This window comes from Catharus ustulatus, chromosome 3 (genome assembly GCF_009819885.2).
Source record: "Catharus ustulatus isolate bCatUst1 chromosome 3, bCatUst1.pri.v2, whole genome shotgun sequence".
Lineage (NCBI taxonomy): Eukaryota > Metazoa > Chordata > Aves > Passeriformes > Turdidae > Catharus > Catharus ustulatus.
In genome coordinates this window covers 103,948,338-103,959,878 of record NC_046223.1, presented here as the reverse complement: position 1 = coordinate 103,959,878, position 11,541 = coordinate 103,948,338, and the positions used below count along the sequence as shown (strand labels likewise).

General features: G+C 43.7%; 1 protein-coding gene across 4 annotated transcripts; it reads left to right on the top strand.

Moving 5' to 3' along the window:
* The first annotated feature begins 443 nt into the window (after positions 1-443).
* Positions 444-11,215, top strand: ODC1 (ornithine decarboxylase 1). 4 transcript variants are annotated; one of them, XM_033056204.2, is made up of 11 exons: positions 444-636; positions 3,489-3,637; positions 3,801-3,974; positions 4,122-4,294; positions 5,136-5,270; positions 5,427-5,508; positions 5,827-5,910; positions 7,123-7,285; positions 7,374-7,486; positions 7,762-7,976; positions 10,741-11,215. In XM_033056204.2, exons 2-11 carry the CDS (start codon positions 3,536-3,538, stop codon positions 10,877-10,879), a joined length of 1,380 nt encoding a protein of 459 aa, XP_032912095.1. In that variant the 5' UTR covers positions 444-636; positions 3,489-3,535; the 3' UTR covers positions 10,880-11,215. The 4 variants fall into 4 exon arrangements, with proteins under 4 accessions (XP_032912095.1, XP_032912096.1, XP_032912098.1 ...); XM_033056205.1 differs by having other exon boundaries at positions 546-629; positions 3,487-3,637; XM_033056207.1 differs by having other exon boundaries at positions 590-636; positions 3,492-3,637.
* The last annotated feature ends 326 nt before the right edge of the window (positions 11,216-11,541 follow it).

Sequence of the window (11,541 nt, the reverse complement as noted above, 5' to 3'; positions counted from 1 at the left end):
TCCGGGTCCCCCGGCTCAGCAGCGCTTTCCTCCAGCACCTGCTCGAAGCCGCAGCCCTCCGGCCTCCTGCGGTACCGAACCGGGAACACCGACCCGAGGGTACCGACAAAGCGGCGGGCACGGCGCGGGCATGCACCTGCTGGCAGACGGCAGGGCTGTGGTCGCGCACATCAGCCCGCAGGTGGATCCCGTCCCGGTCGGCCCCGCCGGGGAAGGGGCCCGGGCGGGGCAGAGCCCGCGCAGAGCCTCGGCACGCCCGGAGCGCGGCGGGGGCCGGGCTGGGCCGGGCCGGCGGGGGGCGCGCGGCGCCGTGCGCATGTTCGGCCGTACGTCACAATAGCGGCGGTGGGAGCGCGCCCGGTCCCAGCCGATCGCGGCTGGTTTGAGCTGGTGCGTTGCCACGGCGACGCCGCGGCGCTATAAATAGGAGCGCGGCGGCCGTGGCGAAGCTTTGTCAGCCGCGGCGCCCCGCTCGCCTCGCCAGCCCCGCTCCTCCTCAGCCGGTCCGGCGCTCCCGCCCGGCTCCGCGCACTGCGCCCGGCTCGCAGGAGGAGGGGGAGGCGACTCGGAGCGAGGGGATCGGCTGCTGCGGGGGCTTGACAGCAGCTCCGCCACCGCTGCTCGAGACGAGACGAGGTGAGGCGGGCGGCGGGCTGTGCCGGGCAGCGGGCGGGCGGCGGGGAGCGGCGGAAGCGGCCGGCGCGGAGCCACGTGTCTGCGGGGCCGCTGCCAAGCGGCGCGGCCCGGGCCGGGCGCCGGTGTTGCTGCCGGGCACGGGGAATCCCCGACCCCGGCAGGGAGGCGGGAGGCTCCGGGCGGCTGTAAGCGGGCCAGACCGGCTCGCCTGGGGAGTATTGGCGGCGCTTTCCGGCAGCGGGGGAAGGGACGCCCCGCCGTGGCCGCCGGGCTGTTTCCGGGGTGGGGAAAGGCAGGTGCGTGGCAGGAACGGAGCTTGGGGCGCCCGGGCTCGCCCTTGGGCCGAGCGGCGCCGGGGCGCTGCCCCCCTGCACACGCGGCGGGCTCCGGCCTGGGCCAGGAGCGAAGCTGAGACTCAGAGTAGTTTGTGTTGGAAGCGACCTTAAAGACCATCTGGTTCCAACTCTGCCTACGGGGGGGACACCTTCCACTAGACACGGCTGCTCAGGGCCCCGTCCAGCCTGGCCTCGGATACCCGGAGTCCCGCGGAGTTTACGCTCTCGGGTGGGGGCCCAGCCGCACGGTGATGTGAGCTGTAGTGAAGGTGCACCCGGGGCTTGCAGGCGCCTCCTCGGGGAGCCGCCGTGTCAGGCTGGGCGTGCAGGGCCGGGCTCTGCTGCGGGACCGTGCGGCTGTGCCGGGAGAAGGGATGGGCGAGCGCAGGGCAGCCGGCCCGTCCGTGCCCACCCAGCGCTCTGCAGGCTCCGGAGGCACGGCGCCTCGGGCACCTTTTCTAGACGCAGCTTGGCTGTATGACTACGGAGCCTGCAGGCATGACTCAGCTCTAAATACAGCTGCTGAATAGGGGAATGTTCTGGAGAACAAATTCTAAATGAGCATAAATTGCCTTTCTTCTGGGGAACTGCAGACACTTTGCACACAGTCCAAATAGAAACATACTTTGGGAGGCTGCAGTTCGCACCTACACGATCGTGTTCTGTGTATGTGCTGTGTAATTGTGCTGCAGTTAAAATTGTGCAATGAGGCGGAGATGGAAAGCTTGCAAGAACTTTTTAACAAAATCTGTTGCGGCCAGTAAGAGTAATTTCCCCTTTACATGTTAGAAGGAAAAGTGCTTTTTATGCAGTGCTCTGCAGAGGGGAGGTTAAACTAAATTCTTCCTTGATGGTGTTCACTTCTCTTAACCACAGCTGAAGTTCCTAAGCTGCTTTCTGCAAAGCTGCAAGTCTGTGATGAGATGCAACTTCTCAGTAATGAGCACCTTCATGAGAAGCGTTTAATTTGCTGTTTCTTATGGTCCTTTGAAAGAGGCTTTTAAGAGAAGACTTTAATCCAGCTTGTGGTAGAATTATCTCTGCACGTGAATGAGAGCAGAGGGAGAATGAGGTTCAATGGATTGTTGGGTTTATTAGAATCAAAGCTTAATCTAGTTTGAATCTCAAATTTGATTTGTCTTTGGTAAGTGAGAAGTGATCAAAAGATGTGAAGTAATTCTTGTTGCCATATGTTTCTGAAGGTTGAAATGAAGTATAATTGCTCTTTCAAAGTTATTCAATGAAACTTAGTGGATTTTGTTATACACATACATGGAATGAATGATTCTGTTGGTTTTAGAACCTTGTTAATCTGTAACAGCTATAAAACATCCTTTTCCAGTTGGTTTATAGCGAGACTTTTTGAAAATAGAGGAAACAGTAGCATAACTTAAAATTAGTGAATAATTCAGAGTTTGCATAATTTTCAGTCCTAGTCTGCATTATTAGTTTGAGTGTAAAAATTGCTGAGAGAAGGAAGAGGGCTGAACCCCGGTACATGAAACCATATCTTCCCTATGAGTGACTTGTAATGCTGAGGTCTTTGAAAGGTAGCACATACTCTGCCTAACAGCTTGATGGAAAATGCTGTTGTTCTGTATTTGGACTACCCAGTAAAAGGGTGGTCCATGGACTTTATAGGTCATGGATGGCAGAGGAGTGTGCTTTTGCACTTTAGTTCTAGTTCTCAAGGGACCTTCTACTTGGCAGGTAGATTTCTGTTAGCAGTGAAGATTTGTAATGGACTGCTGTGAAATCCTGTTCTAAAGTGCTAATTGGGATCACTGTTAAGACTTTGTCTGCAGGTCAGTTATGAACATTCTCAAAGTGTGTATCTGACACATGACAGCTGAGGTTTTTTTGTAGCTTGGAGGTCATAGCAGAACAGGGAAGCTCTAACTAGGAACAAAGCAACTTCAAGGAAAGCCCTGTTCTCATGTCTGCTTTATGCATAGTCTGAACTGTATTGAGAATCCAGATATTTACCTGGCTTGGACCTAATGAAAGATTTTACTACTCAGAAGTCAGTAACAGTCTTGGATTCTGTTTGCCATAACAAGTAAACCCTTTCTTCTGAAACTGGTGAGCAAAATAGTGCTTATGAGTTCTTTTAAAAGAAGTTGTAAGTAGGCACTAGCCATAATATTAATAGCTGTGATTTGGAGGTGAAGGAAAAGACAGCAGATACTTCCAGGGAGACTAATAATATCTGACAGTATTTATTTGATTGGTTTTTTCTTTGAGTAGTTTCAGAATATCACAGAGTTGTTGAACAGAGGAGAACTTGCCTTCCAGCTAGCAAGATTATTTTGGCCTGCCTCCTTGGTTCTGATTACATCTCTTCTGTCATTATGCCAATGTCTAATCTATGCAGCTATTAGGGATCACTGTAGGAGCTGTATAATTGTGAATGATACGAGCACAAAGTAGTGGTAATATAATAACTGTATGAATCTAAGTGAAGTACTGAATGTAAACGATGAATTCAAATTAAGTAATTAACTTTTTTTTTTCCAGCAATTCATACCCAAGTCGTTTCACATAAACCTGAAGTCTTTGAAGTCATGAGCAGCTTCAGCAAAGAAGAATTTGAGTTGACCTTCCTTGATGAAGGCTTTACTGCCAAGGATATCCTTGACCAAAAAATAAATGAAGTGTCATCCTCTGTAAGTATGATGGGAAAACCACTGAATTTGATTATGCTACAAACTTATAAACTAATAGAACAGGTCGTCCTTGCAAATAATCTGCAAGACAGTCCCCTCAAATGCTGACCTCTAGGCTTATCATGTTGTCTGTTTGTAATGTTAAGATCTGTGTTTGCCCTAGGATGATAAAGATGCCTTCTATGTTGCTGACCTCGGGGACATTGTGAAGAAGCACATGCGGTGGCATAAGGCCCTTCCTCGGGTGACGCCCTTCTATGCTGTAAAGTGTAACGACAGCAAAGCTGTTGTGAAGACCCTTGCTGTTCTTGGGGCAGGGTTTGACTGTGCCAGTAAGGTGAGATCACAACTATTTTCTGATCTGTGGCAGTAGTATCTGTACAAAACATTAAATTGAGCATAACAAGTGGTGTTGCTTTTGTTGTTCTGATTACATTAATCATCCATCTAGAAATATCTTCAATGTAATCTGTTCTTTCTTCAGACGGAAATACAGCTGGTACAGAGCATTGGTGTGCCTCCTGAGAGAATAATATACGCAAATCCCTGCAAACAAGTATCTCAAATCAAACATGCTGCCAGCAGTGGTGTGCAGATGATGACGTTTGATAGTGAAGTAGAACTAATGAAAGTTGCAAGGGCCCATCCAAAAGCCAAGTAAGTAGTGCTAATTGTTCTATAATTCTTCCTTGGGTTACCAAGATACAGAAATATCTGCTTTATCTGAAACTTGTTATTCATTAGTTTAAGATAGTCTGCAGAACTGTGAAGTAATAAACTATTAGTTTTTATCTTCTTTTTTTTATCTTTTGTCTTTTTTAGTTAGAGTCGACTCAGTTGTTTATTCTTATTTATAGTACAGTGAGTGCTACAGCACTTCTAGTTAACTAGTTAAAAATGAAATGGTGATGTATTTTGTTCATTACAAGGTTTAAGGCCTAACTGTCTAATTAAAAACTAACATTTATATTATTTATACTTTTGACTCAATGATTACATACTTGTGACTTGCTGTGTGGCATTTTTATTTAATTGCAAAATACTACTTAAACCTAAGAATAAACATAAGAAGGAAGAAAACTTTCACTTTAAAGCTTCTATTTTGTTTTATACTTAATTTATACTGTATTTTAAAGTCTTCAATTCCAAATTTTTCACTATGTGATATTACACACTTTTATTTACACTACACACTAGTGATTTTAGTTTTATTATTCAGTTTTGCAAACTTTCTCCAAGGCCTTAAATGAAAAGCAGTGTTCCTCTGGGGATTAGTGCTTGATAGCACAGAAAGTTCAAAACTCCCTGTTTTCAGGGTTCCAACATCAAACATACTTCTAACCAGTGAAATCTAGTCTTGCAGGGTTTACTGGCACTTTAGGAAGAGATACATGGAGCAGCTTGTGTCTTTAAGCTCAGTCTCATTCTCAGATCATACCTGTCTGATGATGATGTTTGTTATACTGAAAATTAACTCCTCATTTTTTCCTGTTTCTAGGTTAGTCTTGCGCATTACCACCGATGACTCCAAAGCAGTCTGTCGTCTGAGTGTTAAATTTGGAGCTACACTTAAGACTAGCAGGCTTCTTCTGGAGCGTGCAAAAGAACTTGACCTTGCCATTGTTGGAGTTAGGTGAGCTGACAGTACCAAAACACAGTTGTATTAAATAAATTTTCTTTAATGGTCTAGCTGACAATAGAGATGCTTTTGCATGTGATGACATGAGTTTATACAAAGCTTCTTGACTAATTTGCCAAATATCAACTGATATTTTGTATCTTTTTGTAGTTTCCATGTTGGAAGTGGATGTACAGACCCAGAGACCTTTGTTCAAGCCATTTCTGATGCCCGCTGTGTGTTTGATATGGGAGTAAGTCTAGTTCTACTTTCTCTGGAGCTACTGCTCTACTGTTGTGGCAAAACTGAATGAAGTGTACAACTATTATGGGGTTAAAAGCGAGCTAAGTTACTGGCTTCAGTTTTTTAGGTTCTGGTAGCTTACTTTGACCAGCTTGGCAAAACTCGCATACAGATGCACTAAAATTGGCAGCTCAGACTCAAAAAACTGTTCCTTGAACATGTGTTAGCTCTGTTTCAATTGTTAATGAAATGACTTCACATTACTTTTTAAGCTAAAATGATAAATTATGAACATTTTTTGACAGTGTTGCTGTTAATCTCATTTTAGGCTGAGCTTGGCTTCAATATGTACCTGCTTGATATTGGTGGTGGCTTCCCTGGCTCTGAAGATGTCAAGCTTAAATTTGAAGAGGTAAGAAGTTCTCAGATTGTGGAGTCTGTTTGGGTGTTGATTTGCAAAAACGTGTCTGCTTGGTCAGAAATCTAATGAAGAGGAAAAGAGGAAATAATGTAACTAAAAATTAGATGAGCTTTTTAGATACATAGCTAAATGACTGCACAAATGTGCGGAAGTCTCAAAAAAGTAAAGCTGGTTTTAACAATGGGATTGATTCTTACTGGCCTAGACTTCTTCCAGTTGCTGCTGTACTTCAGACTGAATAGATTGGCACTGCTCCCAAACAGGGTGAAAGGATAGTCCTGAACCCATACTGTCCTTAGGGGTGGCAGCAGTAAGGTCAGTGTCCGATTTGATTTAGGACTAGCTTTTAGATACTTTTTAAATTCAGTGTTTTCCAGTCTACTTTACCTCAGCAATAGTTCTGCTTTCAGAAGAGACAAGGGGGCTGAATATTAATAGGACTTCCACTTAAAGCAGTGTTGTTAGAGCACCTTGCCTTCTAACCCAAGGAGGTGTTAAACATTGTATTATATTAACACAAGGATATAGTAAGTTACATAAAAAGTTTTCTTATAATACTTGGAGCTAACATTGTAGCATTCTGACACCTCCTAGTGAAGTCCAGCTTCTCACAGTGCACTATGGGCATACATGAGGCATCAAAAGCAAATTATGTCATTGGGCTCCATGGCATGATACAGCCATGTTGCAGTTGGAGGCAGCTTCATGATCACTTCAGAACCTGGAAATAACTGTTCATGAAGGCAGCTGAATCGAGTATGATAGTAAGGCCCTTTGAATGCTTATGATCCCATGAGATGACATCTTTAGGATTTAGTAAGCTGGGGAATAGTGCATGAGTAGCAGCACTACAAGTGGACTACAAATCAAATTTGAAGTGTGGAGACTTGCAGGACATTGATAATTTAGTGACCCTAGGAAGGGTGATTTCCTTCATCCTCAAACATGGCCTGTTTTGTTACTTAAACTTTAAGCTGCAAGTGATGTCTGCTTTTTATGATTTGTATAAATTTAATTCCAAACAAGATATTGAATGAGAAAATAGCAAAAGCAGTCAATAGAAATTACAATAGATGTTAATAGATGTTACATGTTTCACTAGTATATGATTTTGAATTTCAGGGTCTTACTTCATCTCAGACTTCTGAAGTAGCTCTTGAGTAGCTGCTGAAATTTTAATACTGGCATCTGTTTTTTCCCTAGATCACAAATGTAATCAACCCAGCACTGGATAAATACTTCCCTTCAGATTCTGGAATAAAAATTATTGCAGAGCCAGGAAGATACTATGTTGCATCAGCATTCACACTGGCAGTCAACATCATTGCAAAGAAAATTGTGTTAAAGGAGCAAACAGGTTCTGATGGTATGTAAATTGAGATCTAGTCTTAGATCTAGCCAACTGTGTGTTTCTTTCCAAGACTTGTTCTCATTGATATCTCAACTTCTTCCAGATGAAGATGATGCAAATGACAGAACCCTTATGTACTATGTGAATGATGGGGTCTATGGATCATTCAACTGCATCTTGTATGATCATGCACATGTTAAGCCAGTCCTGCAAAAGGTATGCCTGTTCAAAAGTATCACATACTAGTCACATATCATGTATGTAGGAGAATCCTTGTCTCAGCCATCACTTCTCACTTCACTGCTCCCTTCATGTTGCCAGACTTTGGCATTTAACTTATGAAGCATGCAGTGGAATTAACTCAAAGCCAGAAGTAATGAAGAACCTGCAAGCAGTTCTTTTCTTCAGAGGTGGAATGTTAACACTAACTATATTAGTTCTGGAAGCTCTGTTTTCATAGTCAAATAATGAAACTTCACTCTCTCCTTTAGCGGCCTAAGCCAGATGACAACTGCTACTCCTGCAGCATTTGGGGACCAACCTGTGATGGCTTAGATCGGATTGTTGAGAGGTTTAATATGCCAGAGCTGCAAGTTGGTGACTGGATCCTGTTTGAAAACATGGGTGCCTATACTGTTGCAGCAGCTTCTACTTTCAATGGATTCCAGAGGCCAACAATACACTATGTGATGTCAAGACCGGCGTGGTTAGTAACTAAATATCTTGATCCATCAGTACTTCTGAGATCACTGTAATAAATAGCTCATATCAGTTGGCTGCCCCTTAATAAGCAAGGGTGTAGTTTTGGTCCCACAGTCTTTTAAAACCTCCTGGTGTGGAATAAGGCAATGTCTCTGAAGGTCTTTGATATGTGCTTAGAAAAATGCTGATGCCACTAATTACTCTTCTCTATTGTACACACTTACAGCAGAGATGATTTTAAAGGGGTAATGTTAGGAGACTTCATTAATCTGGATTCTAGCTAGTGTTTTTACTATTGCACAACATACAGAATCATTACGAATTCTTTACTAGTCACAGAAGCTGAATGTAATCAGACATCAGTCAATCACAGTTATAATATGTTGTTGTCTAAATTAGTAGCTTACTAAATCCTGACTGCAGGATACAGGGACATTCAATAGTGTTGCTTCACAGTATGATCCGTTTGAGAGCTATTCCTTGGTTTAGGTTCAGCTCTGGCTCAGTACTCAGTGTAGAGTGCTAGATCTCCTTGGGAAGTTATTAAACAGGTAAGCAAAGAAAGCCAGACTACCTTTTAAGTGCAAGGACACTGTGAAACTGCAACTTAAACAGCAGTTTAAAGTAACCTGGATGCTCTGCAGTGCAACACAAGTTAATGGATTGCACCTTCTATAAAAGTGGGTTTCCTTAAGAGGAAATCCTTACCTCTCCTGGTATCTGCCTGCTGAACTGGCAGAGGGCTTTTGGGCAGAAGTGTTACCTTAAAGCATGATTAGCTCTGCTATTAGGTTGTTTTCTAATTTATTGAAAATCTTTAGGTTCAGGGGAATGCCTGACATAAAGCTAAGAGGAAGCTTCCTCTATTCTTCTGCTAACCCTGCTGGTATAAGCAGGGCTTGTATTGTTTCTTTCCCTTAGTGAAACCTCTGGTCGATCGAACCATTTTTCAAAACACATGAAGCTTTTAGACTTCCCTTAACACTCCAAAACTGTGTCTAATTGAACTAAAAATGGGTCTGCAGGAGAATAATTAGCTTTTTCACTGTATCACTAGGTTGCTGTTAAAATTTAATAATTGGTCTGAGGCATGCTGAGCTTAATTATGCAAACATAACTCTCATCCAAGGCCATAGCACAGCCATCTTTCAGCCTTATGTGTGTTTTCTGTTTTGGCTAGAGAATTGTGATGAGCTGGTCCTTAACTGAGAGGCATGTATCAATGAGATTATGGTGCAGATCTTTCTAGGATGGGCAGAAGTCTTTTAGAATGTCATCTGCATTATTGTAAAGGTGTACTACTAAATTTGTGCTAGAAACTGTGGAAGATAAAGGACAAAATGATTACATGTGTCTAAGTTAAAACTAGTAATACATGAGGACCCATGCAGTGGCAGAACTGTTTGCCTTGCATACCTAAGATAATTAGAACTGTAAGGTGGCACCAAGCTGAGTGCTCTGTTGACACACCTGAGGGGTGGGATGCCACCCAACACTTGAGGATAGGGTTGAGAAGTGGGACTGTGGCAATGTCATGAGGTTTAACAAGACCAAGTGCAAGGTGCTGCACCTGGATGGGGGCAAGTCCTGGTATGAATCCAGGCTGGGGGATGAACAGATCCAGAGCAGCCTTGCCCAAAAGGACTTGGGAGTCCTGTGGGTGAGAGGCTGGACATGACCCAGCCATGTGTCCTTGCAGTTCAGAAAGCCAAAAGTGCCCTGGGCTGTATCCAAAGCAGCGTGGGCAGCAGGGGAGGGAGGGGATTCTGCCCCTCTGCTCTGCTCTGCTGAGACCCCACCTGCAGGGCTGCATCCAGCTCTGGGATCCCCAGCACAGGAAGGACATGGAGCTGTTGGAGCAAGTCTGAAGAAGGACACTAAGTTGATCAGAGGGATGGAGCGCTTCTGCTGTGAGGAAAGACTGAGAGAACTGGATTTGTTCAGTCTGGAGAAGGTCTTGGAGTGACCTTATTGCAGTGTTCCCATACCTGAGAGGAGCTTACAGGAAAGATTGGGCAAGACTGTTTGCAAAAGCACATAGTGATGGGAAAAGGGATAATGGCTTCCAGCTGAAAGAGATGTCCCATCCCTGGAAGTGTTCAGGCCAGGCTGGATGGTCTAGTTGAAGATGTCCCTACCCATGTCAGGGAGGGTTAGAACTAAAACTTCAAGGTCCCCTTCCAACCTAAACCATTCTATGAATCTGTGAACTGAGTCCAAAAACTCAGTCAACTGAAGTTACTCTGAGGTTGTGTTTTAGTACAATTCTTGTCTGAGTAAGGAAGGAGTTGCATGGTTCTTACTGGTCTGGTCAGCTCCTTTATATTCCTAGACTGTTATCCATGCTTTTTCTTGATTCAAGTTACCCAGTAGTTGTGAGCGTGTGGGATAAGTGACAGTCACGGTTGTTAGGGATTTTCACATCTGAAATTCTGAACTATTGAGCACAAAGTCAGTAAATCTGAATAGCATGAGGTATACAGATGTAGCTACTTTATATGAAGATGCATCTTTGCAGATCTAAATCCTACACAGAAATGGTAAAATAAGCTTAGTATTGGCACTTACCCTAAAGCCTAACCAGCCACCTGCATGGATTCTGCTTTTATTATTTTTATTTTTGCCCCTATGATAGTAATGTCTGGATTGCATGTGATACATAGAGAGTTCATTTCATACTCACTGGCAATTAAAAAGAATGGTACTGCACATTTTTTTGATAGATTGCAGTGAAACAGTTTTTGACTCACACTTTTTTTTCTTTCTAGGCAACTAATGCAGCAGATCAAGGAGCAAGGCTTCCTAGCTGAGGTGGAGGAGCAGGATGTTAGTCTGCCAGTCTCTTGTGCCTGGGAAAGTGGAATTGAATATCCAGCAACTTGTGCTTCAGCTAGTATTAATGTATAGGTAATATTTAGTAACTAAGTGCAAGGTTAGTCACTGAATTTAGGGCATTTGGGGGACTGTTAACTTAATTCTTGGTAGAATTTTTAAGTGGTTTTTTTAACATTTAGGTTTGGCATAAATGCAAGAAAAATGACTAGGAGATGGGTCACAATTATCTGTGTTCCTATGGAAACTATTTGAATATTGTTTTATATGGATTTTTATTCACTTTTCATGTATGCTACTAAAGACTGACCCTCAACTGTCAAACAAGTATTTGTAGCTTGTGTATGGCAGAACGGGCTAAGCTTAGTGCTTTGTGACCTACCTGTTTTAAAATAAAGTATATTGAAATAACTGGTCCTGTGTTTTTTCAATCTGTAGAAAATTGATGTGTCATGGATGGCTCTTATAGCATATCTGAGGGCAGACCAGATGCTGCTAGCCCAGAATTTACCAATAAATGGATCTCCCCTACCTTTGTCCTCCCAACTGAAGGAAACCCTCAATTGATAGGGAAATGAATTTTCTTTTTTCATATGTGATTAGAAGAAGGTTGGCTGTCAACAAATGGAATACTGTGTGAATTCTTGTGAATTCGCTTTTTTTTTCACTACTGAACACATGTGTAACAAGTTGCATATTGCAAGCTCAGTACAGTGCTGGTTTTCTGCGAGTTAATC